General features: G+C 40.0%; 2 protein-coding genes across 2 annotated transcripts; both read right to left on the bottom strand.

The window, feature by feature from the left end:
- Window positions 1-6473: 6473 nt before the first annotated feature.
- LOC146734345 (uncharacterized) lies at window positions 6474-8573 on the bottom strand. Its single transcript, XM_085508591.1, has one exon. The coding sequence runs from the start codon at window positions 8571-8573 to the stop codon at window positions 6474-6476; it is 2100 nt and encodes a 699-aa protein (XP_085364717.1).
- A 693-nt stretch (window positions 8574-9266) lies between these two features.
- On the bottom strand, window positions 9267-10172 carry LOC146734344 (uncharacterized). The gene has a single exon (XM_085508590.1). The coding sequence runs from the start codon at window positions 10170-10172 to the stop codon at window positions 9267-9269; it is 906 nt and encodes a 301-aa protein (XP_085364716.1).
- Window positions 10173-19891: the final 9719 nt, after the last annotated feature.

Here is a 19891-nt window from a genome sequence, read left to right as displayed (position 1 = left end):
ACAGTCAACGGAGACATATTTCTGTCACCAGTTGTATGTGTTCAAGCTTCCCATCTAGTCATGTCACTCGAAATGCATAATAGGTTAGTGATGATTTTTGTTTGAGCCGTTACCATGACACGCGTGCTATGTAATAATGGGGTTATCCACGATATAGCATGAAACTATGACACGTGTGCATATTTCATAGTATAGTAGCCCTGAACATGCTCATACGCTGGTTATTTTTTTATTCCTTGTGTTTTTTGCTGAAATATTTGACAGGCACACATTTTGCAGGTTTCATCAATAACATGTTATTTTTTCTTCAATTTGTTTTTGTTAATTCTCCCTAATTTTCTTGTTATTTATTTTATACCAAAACACACATAATGAACAAATACATCCATGTAAGCTATGTAGTATTTGCAGTTAAAGTACTCGTACGCTTGATTATTACCGAGAACATGTGTGCATGAGATAACAAACTGCTTATCAACAGAATCACACTCCAAAAGGTCGGTTTGAGTTTAGCCAAATAACGTGGCGTGTTATACAAGGTGGGCCGATACAACACGTGATAGATTATGACGTAATGTAATGTAATAATAATAACTTTATTGAAATCATATCCACAATGGGGTATTGATAAATACAATAAAGGTAATAGATGTATATATAAAAATAATGACAAAACAAAATTACAAATATAACTAAAACTAATAAAATACAATGCAGTGTATATGCACTGATTCTTAGCTTGGTCATTGCCGACCTATGTTTTGGATTTATTGACCAGTGTATTTTCCGGCTTATTAGCAATTTTCAGCCAATCATTAAACATTTGGGTCAGACTTGCTAAGAGCAGTGGGTAGCGACCCAGTTCCATTCGGCAACCAATGTTTGTGGCTTTACAGCCAACGTTTAGAAGAAATTTATAGCATTTCAGGCGGAGTTTTCCTGCTGGTGTTGTGCAGTTTGATAGGTTTGATAATTGTTTGATGTTATCACATGACCAAACCTCAGAGCAATAAAGCAAAGTTAGTTTCACCACTGCATCGAACATCTTAGATATAATTTTACCTGGATATTTGCTTCTGAATATAATTGCTGTTTTAGACTGAATGGTGCTTTCATTGCTCTGTTTTTTAAGTCAATTTGGGTTTTGTGACGTTTTCCTGTGGAATTAATTTTAACACCCAGATATAAATAAGAAGAAACTTTTTCAAGTTTTTTTTATTTACATCAATTTAAACATATTCAGACTTTTCTTTTGATTTTGAGATGTTTATCTCTAGTTGCCATTTTTGGAAATTGCATAGCTGGGCCTTCTTTTACGTTTACACATCCTGTGGAATGTAAGCATAAAACCATCATGTCATATAGAGTCAACGAAACAAGCAAACATATATTTTCCTTTGCATAAATATTTTGTAAGTGGCAGGTTAAGAACAAATATATGGTCACTTGTACTAAATTTAGGTAGGAAACCAACCTGTTCTTTAATTATTGTTTTCCTTGCCAATCCGACCAAGGAGTCTCTCTTTTAGTAAAGTGTAAATAATTTACTCATGGTATTTATAAGGGTTATGCCTCTGTAGTTGTTTGGTCTGTTTTATCCCCTTTTTTATGAATTGGAGTTATTATTCCCATATTCCAACAGCTAGGAAAATGGCCACTTTCCAATTATATATTAGATTAAACAGTGTTTGGATTTCATTTATCAGTATGTTTCTACTTGCTTTTATCATTTCGTTGGAAATGTTATCTATTCCGGGTGATTTTCCATTTGTTTAGGTTGCTTGTTGTCTTTTGTATTTCTTACTGTGATATTGATTAGTCAGGATTAGTTGATTTGGGAATATTAGTTTCTAAGTCTTTTTTAATATTTGGGTCTATTGCATTTGTAGCCGTGTTTTCACTCAGATTTTTAAAATGCTGGTACATTTTTGCACTTTCAACATAATCACACTTGTTGTCGTCTTGGTTATTTTTGAGTTCTTTCATGAGACGCCAATATTTATTTGGGTTCATGTTACTCAGATTCTCAAGTTTACTTAATATATTACTTTTGAATTCATTCTTTTTTACCTGGTTTTTATACTTTTTTTCAGGCTATAGCATTCGAGTCTCAGTTGTTTATTGTATGGCTCCTTGCTTAGCTTGTTTGACAGTTTGTATACATAATTTGTCATGGTAAAAAGATCCATTTAATTTTTTTATTTTTTGTTTCTTTTTTGTATTAGTTTTATTTTTTCTTTAAACTTTTACCAGCTGCCTCAACGTAGCACCCGCAGTGTCAATTGACTGCTTTGAAAGATTAAATATTCCTTTGTTAAATTTGTTTCTAAGTGATCAAGCATCTTTACTTTATAAAGCATTATAACAGTTATAGTGCGAGTCCCCATCCCATAAATAAGAAATATTTGATTGCTGACTATTGTCAGTCAATATTTTGTCATTAGAATGTGATACTATGTTGTTGGATATTGCATTATTATCCAGTCTAAAAAAAAATCTGACAATGATCAGATAGGGTCAGATTTAAATGATGGATACAAAACTGGCTTATTTTGTTGTAAATAGCATGACAAGCAATAGTGTAGTCCACTGTGCTGCTTCCTCCACTCTGATGGCATGTATACATACCTTCATATAATGTCCCCCATGCAGCGACCATTAAGAATTACTATGTCCGAAGAGATACATAGGTCTAGCAGTAAATTACCATATTGTTTTTTTACTGCTAGATCTTGAGAGTTTTTTTATTGAATGTATAATTTAGCTCTGATGAGTGGTAATCTATGTCATTATAAATAGCCACATCTTGTTCCATCTTAGTAGGTGCATTAAAATCGCCTGTAAGAATTATAGAGCCAAATTTTGCATATTTTGTGACGTCCTTTTCTAGAGATTACTTTCCTTCCAACTGAAAATACTAGCGGTTTGAGGGCTAATGTAGATCGTGCTTAGGAAAACATCTTTTATCAAGTCAAATCCAAATAAAATCCTCACAACTACTCTCCATTTGTAAATATTTTTGTAGTATAAGACAACGCCGCCAGAGTGTGAGCGAGCATTTTTATGTTTTGTTGATCTAAATGAGTAAAGTAGTTGTAGTTTGGGATATCTAATTTGGAATGAATGTTAGTTTTTGTTTCTACTAAACTTATAAAATCAAAAGTGTCAATGCTATCTATAAAACTACTATCACTAATTTGATTTTTTAAACTACCATAGATATTCCACGTAATAAATTTCTGCTGCATAATGGTTTAAGATTGTGTATCTATTCAAAAAGTTCATTATGCCTGAAAATAGTTCTTCCATCTTTGTCAAATGTTCAATATTGTTGTTGTTATTATCATATTTCTGGTAATGTCTGTATCAGTTGTTACTAACGGTATATGGTTTTTTATAATGATGATTATATTTCGTAATCTTTTGTGAGCTCTTCATCTATTTCTTTTCCATGTAGTGTTTTAACATATGTTTTCCTAGCAGTTGAGAACTTGTGTGAGTCTATGTGTTTGATTGTGTACTCTCCCACAATTATAGTATTGTATCTACCTTTACTATGGCTTGTATCGGTTTGTACTTTGTAGTTGGTGTCATCTCAGCTACCATAACTTGTAGATTTAGTGGTGTCAGAGCTAGTTGACGATCTTGGTGTTGGCTTAGTGTTGGCTGTATGATGGCTATATGTCTCAGTTGCCTTGGTGGTTGATTTTTGCATATCTAAGATTTTTTCATCCAAAACTTTATAATGGTCATCAACTGATACGTTTGGTATAACACAGTCTGCGGCAGAATTTGTATTTTCGAGTTGTTCATTATTTGATTTATTGTTCACTGGAATCTCAAATTGTGTAGAGGCACAGACTTTTGATTTTATTTAGAACTTTGTTTCTTCTATTTTCATGATGTCTTTTTTAACTTGTATTATTTATTTGTTAGATTGCATTACGACTGTATTTAGTTTACCAATTGATCTCCTTACTTCAGTAAATTCTTTCCGGTAATTAGCCATTATGTCCATTTTGTCCCTTGCACTTTGCCTATTTTGTTTGACAAGTTCACGTTACTTGTCGCTATGTTTTCAATTGTCTCCAGAAAACTTGTCTCTTTTTGCTGTAATATATTTCTTGCCTAATTCAATAAAGTTGACTTGGAGTGTGATCGACCAATAGTTTCGTGTTAGTGACTCGGGTGATTCATCGATGTTGACACGGCTTAGTCTTTTCCACGTAACGAAACGTGAAAAAAACGAAATGAAATTAAACCAAAATCTTGAACGACTTCAAACATCGCCACGTCACAGAAATAAATTTGTCGAGAATATTTAGTTTCCATCTCTTTTCCCCTTACTTTGCAGCTCGATTCATTTTTGCTGACATGACGTAACATATTATGTTCAATATTTCCAAAAGGCCATTGACAAAACATGGAAAGACCCAAAACGAGCCAAACTACCCCAAAAGCTAAATAACTTAAAACTAGCCAAAAACGAGCCAAACGGACCAAAAACGAGCCAAATGAGTCACAAACGAACCAAAATTAGGCACAAAATCAAAAAGGATGAGCGATTAGCCATTTTGAAAGGATATATTGACCTGGCACTGTTCCCATCTCCCTAATTAGCCGATGTCCCAGAAGAAGTCAACACAAGTAAATAAATAAAAAATCGTAATGAATATATGTACGTAGGCAAATAAGTAAATAATAAAATGATAAAGACACTAATACACAATTATAATACATCAGCAAATATTAAATTGGTCCATGGTTAACCTAAGTTTTCCGAAAACTACTAGTAGTTGGCTTGTGGCGTAATTTCAATGAATTAATTAGCAGTAAGCAATTTAGATTCAGAGTTTAGCTGTGATTTTCAAAGCTTTGCCTGTAGTAGTGACATTTGGTTTTTAAAAATAGGATTTTGAAATGAGCGGCTAAAAAAACAATATTCATGTTTAGAAAGAACTCCCGTGGATATGTGGGGGAATGCAGTTAAAAACCGGACTCCTTGAGCGGGGGTATACAAATGTCAGACACGGAGACAGCAATTCGTCTAAGAAACTAATAAACTAATGGTTTATTCAACAGCGAATGCTGGAACATAGTAACGAGTTACAAACTGAAGAAATACATATCGAGAAGCGTGTGTTTCATTCTTATATACCCTTAAATCGAACGTCATAGGAAACATAGCCCACAAAAACAGAGTGAAAAAAGGCGGGAAAGCTTGAAGGACAAACTTACGATCAGTGATTGGCCATGTCTATGAAAATACTATGTCGTGATTGGCTCTATAAATACCATGGTAACAAGACTAATTAAACACACGTAATTAACAAGAGGATTTACTTTTAGAATCCGGCTGGCTAATATAAAAGGCTGATATATAAACTATTAGTATCACAGCTGGTACTACATGAAACGGGTGTGGAGTCGCTTGTCCTTGAATTTCATATAACTCGGAGTAACTTTCTCCGACATTCTCCGCGCCACAAAAGGTGTTTACTGAAAAACTGAAATTCATTTCAAAATCAAAAAAAAAAAAATCGTATCAATAGACCTTAGAGTAAGTATTCAAAATAAAGAATCATGGGTTTCTATCTTGAAACCGAAATAATAGTAGTTAAAGTCAATAATAATTGTTAAAAGTCAATGGGGTAGCATTACTCAGTTCCTATATATATTTTGTTCTGCATTCGAACAATATGAAATGTAAAATGTATAGTTCAAATGTTATATCAAATTTGAGATACGTAGTCTGGCGGCTACCGCTGCATCCCTCGCTGGACGTTTAATAATTTCCTCATTGTGGGGAGGGACATCTATCGTCGGGGGGGGGGGTAGTTTGTTGGACTTCCGCCATCTGATCATCTGTTGATTGCGTTGTGTTTTTTTCGAATTCTTTGGATATAACCTCCAAAGGATATAGCTTATGAATGGGACGATTCGTTGGTCCCCCTGGCTGTAGCAACTTCTGCTGAACGAACAAGTTTATCGTTCCCGTATATAAGTTTGGTAACTGTGCCAAGTTGCCAATTGAGTCTCTTTTCAGTGTCACTGTGAATTATTACAACCTCGCCAACTCGTATAGTGTTGTGTTTACTTCCAGACGTCGTGTGTCTTTCACGGAGTGCCGTCAAATATTCTGTTGACCAGCGTGTCCAGAACTGTACATGGAGGCGAGACAAGTGTTTGTAACGGTCGTTAATTTCCTCGTGTTGAGTGTAGGACGGGTCGTAGATTTCTTCATCAGACACGTTTATATACGGTAGTGCTGTGACTTGTCGTCCGTGTAGTAAATGGTTCGGTGTCAGACCAACATTGTCATCCAAGTTTGACGATACATACGTTAATGGGCGGTCATTTAGTACGGTTTCAATTTCCGTTACAACTGTGGAAAGTTCGTCAAAACTAATTAGAGAGCGACCTAACGTCTTTTTAATTGCGTTTTTGGTCAGTCCGATGAGTCTCTCCCAAAATCAGCCAGACCAGGGAGCTCTCATGGGTATAAATGTCCACTGTACTCGATGTGTGGCCAAGTATTCGCGTATTTCCGGTGTATCGACGAGAGCATGAATCTCCTCGGCAGCGGACAGGTTGGTCGATGCGTTGTCTGAAAGCATCCGGCTTGGTAGAGACCGTCTCGCGGCGAATCGGCGAAAAGCATGTAGAAATGTACGGGTCGACAAATCGGGCACCAGCTCGAGGTGTATGGCGCGTGTCACCGCACAAGTGAAGAGGCAGACGTAAGCTTTGCCACGTGTCCCATCAGGAGCCTTGGTCAGTAAAAAACCAGTAAAGTCCACGCCGGTGATTGTGAAAGCAGGCAATTTATTCACACGATAGCTTGGCAGTGGAGCTTGTACAGGATTGGCGTATGCTTTCCCTTCAACTCGTCGGCATGTTACACAATCACGAAGAATACTGCGTACAATTTGTCGAATTCGCGGAATCCAGTATTGTTGTCGAATTTGAGTCACAGTGGATTGGACTCCTCCGTGCAAAATCAATGAATGCGCCTTCAAAACGATTAACTTAGTCAGTTCGTGATTAGAAGGTAGTAATGTCGGAAATTTCGTTACAAATTCAATGGGTGCGTTATGGATCCGACTTCCGCATCGAAGGACGTCTTCTTCGTCTATAAATAGACCGAGTTGTAGTACAATAGGTCCTAGTTTGGTGTGTTTTGTTTTCAATTCATGAATTGTATCTCTGAATTCCTGTTGTTGAACGTTTAAAATCCACACGTGTTCGGCTCGTTTTAACTCATCGGCAGTTATTAATCCAGTGTTAATTGTGTCAGCCTTCTTTACGCGGGAAATGAATCGCATTACGTATGCGGTTACACGTAGTAATTTGTCGATTGAGTTGTACCTAGAAATGTCAATAACTGTGTGTAAACCGATTTCTTGAGATTCGATTTCCTTATTATAGTCATTATCCATAACTATTTCTCGTTGGCGGGAAATGTTAGTTTCGGTTTCAGTGAACGCAGAATCACACAGGAAGTCACGGTTCTCTCTCTCGAGCACTGCATGTAATATTGTGATATCGAACATTTCACAAGTGGGCCACTCATTAGGAGTGTTCAACCATAATGGCCCATTCCACCATATATTGGAGCACAGTCCCTCAACAGTTGAGGGACTGTGATTGGAGTTGATCAATTCAGCACATGTAATTCCCCGTGTTAGTAAGTCAGCAGGGTTATCCAATGTCGGCACATATTTGTAGATATGTGAGAATTCGTTGATCTCCTTAACACGATTTCGTACGAATATAGGTAACTTCTTATCACTGTTTAACCAATGAAGTACAATTTGGCTGTCAGACCACAAGTAACAATTGTTAATGTTGAATTTGCCTGACAGTGCTGTGATGACAAACTTAGTAAGTCTGGATGCAATTAAAGCGGCCATTAATTCCAATCTTGGAAGTGTGGTTTCAGTCATGGGGGCGACGCGGGTCTTCGCCGTCACAAAGGCAGTTTCACGCTGGTTTGTTATGTAAACAATCGCTCCATATCCCACAGAGCTCGCGTCGGCAAAGGCGTGAACATCAACTTTAGATTGTGGATCATTTTCTGTGAAATATTGACGTTTCACAGTGATGTTCCGTGTTTCTCTCATATTCTCTGCTATTTTGATCCATTGTGTGGTAAGTTCGGTGGTAAGTGGCTCATCCCAGGAGAAACCTAATTTCCATAAAAGCTGTATAAAAAGCCTAGCTTTGATGAGCACAGGTGATAAATATCCTATTGGATCATATAGTGACGATGCGTAGCTCACCACATCTCGTTTTGTGACGAGTTCTGTTAATATTGGTTTAACCGCCTTATTGTATGTCAGCACATCTTCGTCGATTTTCCACCGTATTCCTAGAATAGATACATTCTTAGATGGCTCATGTATGTTATCCTTTTCGGCGAGATCCATAATTTGTTGACTGTTTGAGGACCATGCACGTAATTTAAAACTGCCGGAATCCATTAACTTATTGGCTTCCTTGAAGTACGTGACTGCGCTTTCTTCTGTGTCAGTGCCATCAATAACATCATCAACATAAATATTATTACTCATGTTCAGCGCGGTAGGTATATTGTTATTGTTCTCGAGATGTGTCTTAATTACCGAATTAAGAATAAAAGGCGAGCAAACGGCTCCAAATAGTACAGTCTTGAAGCGATATACTTTGAAATCGGAATTCGGGTCATTAATGTCGGTTAACCATAAAAACTTAGTAAATTTCCTGTCGTCTATATCGAGCCTCACGTTTAAGAAGGCCTTTTCAATGTCACTTGTTAAAGCAATCCGGTTGCCACGAAACCTAGCTGCAGTTCTGTAGCTCGCTTGGTTTCGCTGTCGGTTATTTTGTTCGTCGTGGTGTTAACGCGAAACCAGGGAGCTACAGTTCCATCCTATGCGAGTTACCATATTTTACCGACCTGAAATCAGGTCGGGCCGTAACAGCCGTTTTTTTTCATTATTTTCGCCTCAAGTTTCTACTTTTCTACTGTCGATGGGTCCCGAAACTATTTCATCAATTATTTTGAGGGCGATTGTCCGAAATTGGTCGATTTCACGACGAAGACCGCGGAAAACTACAGCGAAATCCCCGCGTTTGCCGCCATCTTGAATAAGTTATCGTGACGTCACAAGGCGTCTCTGTTTTCCAATTTCACGCAGAACTGCAGCTACACGAAACCTCGATAAAATGGCCGGCAAGTCGTTAATGAGCGATGGTCCAGCTTGAAGACATTCATTCAAACTGGGTTAGTCTGCACCTTGTTTACATGAACAGTCGTAAACAACTCGTATCGGTGTTGTCACGGAATCTTTCTTCACACCATGGTGAGGTATATAATGTCCGATTAGCAGGTCATCTTCATCGACCTCTTCGATGAAATCACGACGTTTTTGCTCTGTTAAAATGTCATCGTATTTCTTAATAACATCCGGCGCGAGTCGGCGGATCATAGCACGTGTCCGCTTAACAGTAATATTCAAGTTAGTGGGTAAAGGTTCGTGGTCTTCCTTCCACGGTAACTTTGCGGTATATTTTCCATTTTCGACTTTTAAATGTGTTTTACAGTAAGACTCGAATGTCAACTGCGTTTCGTCGATTTCTGGATTAGTGATTCCAATGGCTTCTAAATCCCATAGGTTATGGATCGGAGGTTCCGTTTCGGTTGGTGTCGCCTCGGCGTGCATCATGTTGACTTTGAAATCGGGGTTGTTTATATATTGTCCGATTGGTCCAGAGAGCAAATATCCGAATTTCGATGAGACGGCTATAGGTCCAAGTTGACCACGCACGGTGTGATCCCCTACGTAATTCCAGTATTGGTCGGCTCCAATGAGTAAGTCGATATCCATACGACATGTGGTTGTCATCGGGTGGGCTAACTTTAAACCCTGCAAGTGTTCAGCATTGCGTACTTTTGCAGATATTTGATCCGCGACTCTGGTTGTGATGACAGGAGCAATCATGGCATTGATAGTAGACATATTACCATCCAATTCGTGGGCGATAATGTCCGTGTATTCTACTTCTCTTTGTTCAGTAGCATTGTCACCAAATGTCGCAAGGTTAATATTTTCCTTCTTAGTAACTGTGACAGAAAGTTCACGAGCGAATTTCGCAGAAATGAACGTAGCATTGGCTCCCTCGTCGAACATTACGACAGCATTAATGGGTTGGTCGTTCCTCACAGAAATATGAACTATGGCAGTTTTCAATAAACCGGCCCCGCATTCTTAGGTTTAGTTGCTAAAGTGTCCGGATATTGGTCTTGACAACGGTCATTATTGAAATAGTTCTTATCCGGAAGTGGCGACACTTTGGTAAAATTCACAGTTATAACTTCCGTGGTGGCATCCGCGGTTTGTGATTTCTTTGTTTGACTCGGAGCGGGACTCGAAGTGGACGCGGATTCTTCAAAATGAAGACTCGTGTGATGTTTTCTTTTGCAAATTCGACAAGTGTATCGAGATTTGCAGTCAGCTACCCTGTGTTTTCCAAAACAGTTAAAACATTGTCTGTTTTTGCGAATAATGTCCAAGCGTTTGTGTCCATATCTAGCGACCAGTAAGTCCACGGCATGTTTATAGTTGGCCTCGGTGAGGGCTAAACCCGATATAGTATGACTTGCCTTGCCAGTTAACAAACTTCGTAGATATGTGAACTTTTGAATATTGTCGAGACTGGTGTCTTCGTGAATGGACGATTTAAACAAGTCAAAGAAACTCACCCATTCTAGCGTGTTACCATCAAATGTTTTTAGTTGTAACTTCGGCAAAGCAATCGTATTCTTAGATCTCCCACAGGGTGTATGATCGATACCGGATGCTCCATTGTTGCTACCGGTGATGGGACGATGGTTTTCTATGAAAGTGGTGATCCGATGATTTCTTTCGTAGATCTCGGACTGGTAATCGCATGACGCTTCACTCACTGTATCGTAGTTTGCCTCGTCGGTGAGGTTGAGTATCTTCTCTTCAGTTGCGTTGTGTGCGTGATACTTATCAGAGAGCTGCTTGTTGAGTGCCACGAGTAAGTTGTATGCTGTTGTTTTGTCAGCTTCTTCGGAGTATTTGTCGATGACTTCCTCAGCTCGGGTGAAAAGTTTCGTCATGTGCGCTCGTTGACCACGGCGAGTCAACTTCAGCCTGGTGATGCTTTCTTCAGCTTGTGTGTCTGGCATTTTCTCGGTGATATCCTGGTCTCGGCAACCAGAAATGTGGGGGAATGCAGTTAAAAACCGGACTCCTTGAGCGGGGGTATACAAATGTCAGACACGGAGACAGCAATTCGTCTAAGAAACCATGGAACTATAAACCCCCATGAAGAAACTAATAAACTAATGGTTTATTCAACAGCGAATGCTGGAACATAGTAACGAGTTACAAACTGAAGAAATACATATCGAGAAGCGTGTGTTTCATTCTTATATACCCTTAAATCGAACGTCATAGGAAACATAGCCCACAAAAACAGAGTGAAAAAAGGCGGGAAAGCTTGAAGGACAAACTTACGATCAGTGATTGGCCATGTCTATGAAAATACTATGTCGTGATTGGCTCTATAAATACCATGGTAACAAGACTAATTAAACACACGTAATTAACAAGAGGATTTACTTTTAGAATCCGGCTGGCTAATAAAAAAGGCTGATATATAAACTATTAGTATCACAGCTGGTACTACATGAAACGGGTGTGGAGTCGCATGTCCTTGACTTTCATATAACTCGGAGTAACTTTCTCCGACAGGATACAGTCAGGCTGTTCTTCTGCGGACGGGATCCAACGCAGCCAAAACCCGTTCTCGCATGAATGATACGTCACAATTCAACAAGCAACGCTCTTAACATAGCTCATTCTTCCAAAAACTGGAAATTATATCATGAAATCTAGCATACCCCCCCCCCCACGTGTAAAAGGCGTTTTATGTCATTCCCTTTTCTCCCGATAAACACTAGCTGTAAACGTTATGCGAAGGAGCATAGTGGGCCCGCTTCTGGGCATATCCAATACTACATAATTAAAACATTTTACCGAGACACAAAGTATATGTATGGTGTAACCTTTCCTGTATTACATTGTCCCAAATATAGTATACAACTGGACACATATGTTGGTTGCCGTTGACTGTATCTGTTCAGTATGTGTAATGCAATGTGGACAAAGTTTCGTTTATATGTTACCAACAGACACATTTAAGGTGCCTTACATTAAAAATAACGGGTGTTATTGTATTATTTGTGACGTCACACCTACCACGGTAACTATGTCACTACCCCATTGGAAAAACGTGAGGTTAAAGTTTGTAGCTGCTATATAGGGTACAGATACAAAGTATTTTCAAGGTACGGTTACGCATTTGATTTCCTCCAGGAATCAAAACAGAGTACACATCAGATACGAAATTCACGTCATGCCACACGTCAGTCAGTCGCACCCTCAAGAATTGTTGTTTATGTTAAATACCAGAATACCTGGTGATCCGAATTTATTGTGTTGATACTAAAGGCTACAATCGTTGTTTTATAGATATTTCCTTTACTTCGATCAGCTGTTTTGTGTCGCGGACTTAGTGGCTCGTTCGTCGTAGTTGTTCTGCTTGACTGGAATGATCACTGTGACATTTGACCTATATAATTCACCACGACGTGTAAATTAATCAATGGAAAATAAATTATTACCAGTTTCAAGAATAACATTACCACTGGAGTTTCGTAGCCTGTGGTAGTAAAAGTGCTCTACGTGTCATGTGACTTGTTATGGCGTCCATAACAACATGACATCACCCTAACACTTTGAACGACATGAAAGTCACTTTTACTCCCAAACAATAGTTTACAAAGAGCGGTACTTGGTGAGAGAGTAACACACATTTTAACACATCTTCTCATCTTTTAGCAGACGCCAGGCGAGCTCATAACCCAACTGCTTCAGATAGTTGCACGAACTAATAGTATATATACCATTTTAATTGAGTACGGAGTCCGCAGCATTAATGTGCTAAATAGTTTGTGTATCGTATTGAATTTGCATCAGTACGCATACTTGGCACCATATCGCTCAATGTATCATGTCGCGTGGGCGGATGATTGCGGGCCAATGTAACACATGACCAATCGCGGTTATCACATAATGATCGCGGATGACGGATCGATAATATTTAAAAACATTTTACCTTTGAGTGTTCTAGAACTTAGAGCTATTTATAGTTCTATGGTTATATCAATGTAAATCCGAGTACGTACTATTTGTTCATGTGACATATAAAACTTGGCGGCCACCAGGCATGAGACAGAAACAATCGACATAACGTTTCACGTGACACCCTTTACCTATTTGAGCGTTTAGATGTTTAACAATCATGTGCGATGCGCGCAGTGATATTTATTCTATCGGAAATTTTAGATTTTGTCAAAAAATAAACAGAGAAAATTTCATAATACAAACGTTTAAAAAATAACTTACTTCTATAATAGAGCGAAGACAATATTACAGCTGCACCATCGTGAAAAAATCCAGCTCAAAACTTAAGAACAAAGTAATTGTCTTTTTACCTTCTAACATTTCTAATGTTCAACTCTATATTTTTTATAGCGTCATCCACAGTGATTCAGACAATCAAAGTCCGTTTTGCGATTTAATACAATGCTTGAAAATTCACCCAAGCAAAATTTACTTACAAGTTACAACGCAATTTTACAACGCGCGAGACTCTCCTTTGTGAAAAATGCGTTGTAATATCCCTCCATCTTTAAGGAACAGGCCGCGCGATACAGAGCAACATAATAAATAGCGCCTTTTATTTTTAATGTAATTTTACAATATTTTCATTCTCACTAGACAGTTTTTTTGATGCATTTTGTTTGTTTTTCTATTTCCAGCACAGCTTGGAAATAGTAGGTTCAAATTTTATTTATGTATTTAATTAATCATTATTGCGATGCCTTATTTAATTAGTTCATTTACTGGTTACTTCTTAATAATTATCTAGTAAAGTGTTTATTTTGTTAAAAACTATTTATTACTAAACATTATTATGCATTAGTTTGTTTATTGTGTTTAGGGATTTTTATTAATTTATTGTTTCGTTTGAGGATAGCGCCCCAACTGCCAGTTCGAAGTATCCTTTCAAAATTGGATGATCGCCCTTTTTTATTTTGTTCCTAATTTTGGTTCGTTTGGGTAGTTTTTGTCCGTTTTTGGAGTTATCTGGCTCGTTTTGGGGTAGTTTGGCTCGTTTTGGTTCTGAAACTCGTGTATGTCTCGCACCAAATCTATCGCGAGATATTTCGTTTTACGCACAATGGAGGACGTGGATAACCGGATTTAGGCCCCGGTGCGAATCTCCCAATTTCATAAAAATAATCGTATTCGAATCTCAGGCTAGTTAATTTGGCGTGGCGAGGAGCATACTTCCATTTATACCGCCTGAGGGAACGAACAACTGATTTGTCAAATAAAAATAAATAAAATACAAATGTGGCAATTTCTGAACATTACAAAATACGTGCTTCACAGAAAAATAAACAAGACGAGAGCTGAGTCTGTGTCGTGTCCCCGCCCGAGAAATGATAGCGTCCAAAAGTACCGCTATCCAACGTAAAGCTGAGAACTACACATCGATGGTTTCTAAGTTATAGCCAAACCGCCAAAAACATGAACAATTGCAGGGCAATATAACTCCAAACTAAATTACTGGGGCAAAAACAGACTCTTCCCATCCACTAATTACCATGTAAAACTTACAAAGAGAACACAATAGCTATACTGATATTGTCAGTTCTCATAACATAATACATAATACAATTATAAACCTATGTCAAAAACTGACCACGAGGCAAGTATAATCAGCGATGACGCAATGGCGTCGCCAGAGAACACGGCCGCTCCCAGGAAATCACAACCACTCCCAATGATTCTAGGCTCCACGATCTGATGTACGTCAAGTTCCTTGAGATCTACGTTGAAAAAGATCACTCATCGCTTTTCGATCAGTTCTTGAGCGCATCAATTCGATCATCGACGATACAGTCCAACGCTGGACGTCAACAAAGTTGGATCAATACAAGTTCGACAGTCACTTTGATTTCTTCGCGGTACGGGAATATCATAAACTCGTCGTGGGCTGCAACACCCTGGACTCAGTTCTTTCCCTGCTTTTCGTACGCCGACTTGATGCTTTCCAGAACACGTTCGTGTTCGTAGTCCCAACGCAATCCTGCTTTCGGCTCCTGCCATTTTTTTGTCTCTGTTCTGCACCTTCTTCTCTTGCGCGTGGAGGGGCGTGACATCCTGGGACGCACCAATCACTGCATCGCGTCTCAATGGGCGTCAATCGTGAGGCCAAAACTTTTCCATGACGTAACAAATACAGGTTACCTTAATAAATAATGCACGGGCCCGTAGTAACAAGAAATATAAAGAAAAACTACATAGATTTAGAGAAACAGTAAAATTACCCTGGTTTCACACTCCCCCGGTCTGTCCAATGGTGCCACAGCGCAGAGAAGCACTCAAAAAGCACAGCATTAGCGAAAACGTTCATCAATAGAATCTTTACATATAATGTCCTTTAATGTTTTCTTTAGAAATGTTTCAAAAGATACACCTAAGTGATTCACACTAGACAATACGCACACTCATCCAAACTCCTCCTCACGAGTTGTCCTTAGCCAGAACTAGAGGATATAGGGAATACAGTGCTGATGTCTTCCTAGGGCAGTGTCTGTCGCAATCGTGCGAGTCTCACCCCCTGATATGCCCACGGTCAACCCACCTGTTGGTGGCTCCGCAAACAACATCACAAGGTGAAAACTAATTCATGAAAGTTCAGTAAAGCAGATCAACCATTCGTGTTGCAAGTATACGCTACCAAAGTGATGGTTATACTGCGAACCACAGATGCATACTATGATGACAATGCACATCGCACTGCAATCTCAAACAAGGCAACGGCTGATCAAACTGACCCTCTCTAACTGATACACTGATACACACTGGGTGACAGTATCTAAACGCGGAGAAAACGTCAACACAATATGGGCCATGGCAAGTCGACGCAGGTACCACAACGCAATGCCACCTTAGTAAGCTTTAGTAAATGTGCCGCGATGCACACCCACTAACCGTACCGAACTCCTTTTGTTTCGGTTACCTTAATGCAGAAGGGAAATCCCCATCTATTCGGTGGATGGTGTACCCTCCAAGATCTACGTATCGGGTCAACACCAGACGTTGCAACATCAATAGTCGTCGCCATACTCTTGCTTAACCGACTCACATGGAGAAAACTTCCAAGTCCTAGGCGCATGACGTACGCGCTTCGATCGCCGTGATAACATCAGATGACACGCAAGTCATCTCCGCCAAATTGTTGTCCGACTGTGCCAGAGCACTAATAGCTGATTCATCCTCGTCAGATGCATCGTACATGGCACTTTTGTTTTCTCTTTGCATATTAACCTCGTGAACGGTATCAGACAAATGATTAACATCATGCCGACATCTATCGATATCTCCAGCACTGGCTGGTAAAGGCGAGTCTGAAATACCTTGCGAGAAAGTCTCACGACTAAACGGATCTAGGGCTTTAACGTACCTTACCCCCGCCTCAGGACGGTGCAAGCTAATTGTCATAAGCACTTACTGCTGCGTTCGTATGCGATCCCTCGATGGCTTCGTTCAGTGCCATCTATGGGTTTACAGTTCTCAACCCGTCAGCCACATTCTCACGTACAGAATAGTCAATATCGTCACTATCGTATCCACTACTGGTGGACATATCTTCGCAGGGCTTGAGCAAATTTCGATGAACGGTGCGGGTCCTCCCGTCCTTATCAGGTCTAATGACATAAACAGGGAGACCTTTAAGTTTGTTTACCACGTGATGGGGTGTATCTTCCCACTGTCAGCAATCTTATTCTTGCCCCGAAGATTAACAGTTTTCATCAACACTAGATCGTTTGTGTGCAGGGTTTCATTCGGTATAATTTTAGCGCAATCATAACGACGCTTATTACTGGCTTGTGACTTTCTATTAGCCAGAATAGCAATCTGCCTAGCCTTTTCTATTCGTTGTTCTAAATCATGTATGTACTTGGAGGTAGATACAATTAGTCTCTGATCATTGGGATAAACGTTTAGTCGAACGTCCAATGCAGTACGAGGTTCCCTTCCAAACATAAGCCTGTATGGTGAAAAACCTTTGGTATCATGATGCGTGCAATTGTATGCATGGACCAATGCGGGAACATATGCTTTCCAATTGGCTTTCTTGTCTTTTTCTAGCGTTCAACAATGTACAATTCATCCTCTCTCCACTGCCGGTTCCCAATAGGATGGTAGGGCGTAGTACGGGACTTCTCGATGCCCAACAATTGTAGGTGCTCAGGGACCCCATAGTGAACTATGAACCCCTCGTACAAATTTTTGGTGATAGTTTTAGTGGTCTGATTTTGGAATCGCCATAGCAAATTTAGTGAAGTGATCGGTGAGCATTAATATGTTAGCAATGCCCGCTTTTGACTCCTCCAACGAAAAAAGTCCATAGCAACCAGTTCTAATGGTTGTGTGGTCGTAATAGGTATCATATCAGCTCGGGTCTTAAAGCCTGCCGGGTCTTTTCTCCGAGTGCAATGCTTACAAGTTCACACATAATTCCGCACATCGCTTTCCATATGCAGCCAGTAGAACCGAGATCGCAATGTTTCAAGAATACGATCACATCCAAAGTGTCCCATTTGATCATGCGCTCCAGCCATAGTGATCTTACGATGACTGGAGGGCAATACCAACTGAAAACATTTCTTATCCAAATTATCATATCTAGTTCGGTATAAAACGTTGTCCCTAAACATAGTTTATTCATCTCGCGTAAAACTGACAATACCAGCGGCGTCTCTTTCCATTTCTGGCGACGATCGGGACGTGTTCTGATTCGCCTCCAATGGATTAGTCATGATATAACAGGATTGTGTTCCTGCAATTCCGCCCAATCTCGAGGAGACACTGAGATGAGAGATGACTCATCATGGTACTCTGGCGGAGATATGAACTCATTAGGTATAGCTGTGGTCGCGTGTGCAATGGCCTCCACCCATGGTGTCTCGTCAGATATAAGATGACTGGCCAATTGCACGGATCTCGGCGGAACCAAGTTCTGCGGTAGAGTCAAAGCGGTCATCCTGTTCATTTAGTGCGGTTGGCCTCGGACGTGGTCGTCTTGGCAGCGCATCATCATCTGCATTATTGTGTCTAGGTCGGTAACAAATGGACATGTTGTAGTTTGACAATGCTGCCCACCACCGGTGACATCGAGTTTAGCAGTAGTTGCTACATAAGTCAATGGGTTGTTGTCTGTTAACACAACGGTCGTATTCCCATAACAGTAATCATGACATTTTTCAGTCATCGCCCACTTAAGCGCCAAAAACTCCAGTTTAAGGGCAGGGTAGTTGCACTCACTGGGGGACAAACTGCGACTAGCATATGCGACAGGGTCTAAGTCTACGACCCTCACTGTCGTCCTGCAGTTGGTATATTGCGTACCAAGGCCTTGAGTACTAGCGTCTGTATGCTATTCAAAGGGCTTCGAATAATCGGCATATGCCAACACAGGCAGGTTACACAAGTGACGCACAAGTGTGTCAAAAGCTTCTTCAGCTTCGTCGGTCCAATGAAACAGTGGCGGCAACTGCCTCTTTAATTTAGAATTTTTACAAGGTTGGCCAGCCGTTAGTTTGTACAAAGGCCGGGCAATAGCAGAATAGTTTGGTACGAAACGTCTATAGTAGCTCGCGAACCCTAAGAAGGTGCGTGTCTCACGGACATTAATAGGAATAGGCCAATCACGCAATGCCTGGGTCTTACCAGGATCCGTTTCTACCTCATGCTCCGACACCACGTGGCCAAGATACTTAACGCGATTTTGGAAGAACTTGCATTTTGAATGCTTTATCTTCAGGTCGTTCTCCCTCAATCACTTCAAAACCTTATCTAACCTCTCAACATGTTCCTCAAATGTTTCCGAAAACACAACAACGTCTTCAACATATGCTTGACATATAAGATCTACTGCTCTTTGACAGGTCGCGCCCACGTTCATTAAGCCATTAAGGGGTGGATATAAATTCATAAAAACCAAACGAAGTGGCAAAAGCAGTTTTGGGGATGTCTTCTTCTGCCATGGCTAACTGCCAATAACCGGATTTCAAATCGATGGTAGAAAACAATTTAGAACCGCGTAAGATGTCTAAGCCTTCCTCAATACGAGGTAGAGCATAAGCGTCTGGTATGGTTTGACTATTGAGTCTTCTATAGTCAACACAAATTCGGGTAGTCCCGTCTTTCTTTTTGACCAAGACTAATGGTGACGACAATGGGCTGCTAGACTCCCTGGTGACGCCACTGTTCAACATATCATGTAATTGTTCGATAACAGTTCGATAACAGTCTCTACACTCACACCGGCAGGGCCAGATTTAAGTGAAACAGGGATGCATGCAACGGTACCTGAGGGTTAGTCAAAGGCCTCGCAACATTGGCCCTGACCCTACCCAGGTTACCCTGAGGACCTACGAAAGCGTCTTTCGCTTTCATAGAACACAAAGCACATCGACCGACAGGATGGATACATGGTCTATTGGCACGACTACAACCAAGATACGGACAATCGTATAGTCCTAGCCAGTTAGTACTGGCCGTGACAGGTAAGTCTGCATTAATATCCGTGTCTTTTGCAACAACCGCCAAGAGAGTCTTAGTTGACACATCTCCAAACTTTTTACGTTCAAATTATACGTCTACCTCTATGATCCCTTTGTACTGGAGGTAAGCATCAGTGACACCTAGTATATCAAGTGATTGGTCGAGAGACG

Source organism: Saccoglossus kowalevskii, chromosome 15 (genome assembly GCF_978046115.1).
Source record: "Saccoglossus kowalevskii chromosome 15, keSacKowa6.1, whole genome shotgun sequence".
NCBI lineage: Eukaryota > Metazoa > Hemichordata > Enteropneusta > Harrimaniidae > Saccoglossus > Saccoglossus kowalevskii.
This window is presented reverse-complemented; position numbering and strand designations above follow the sequence as displayed.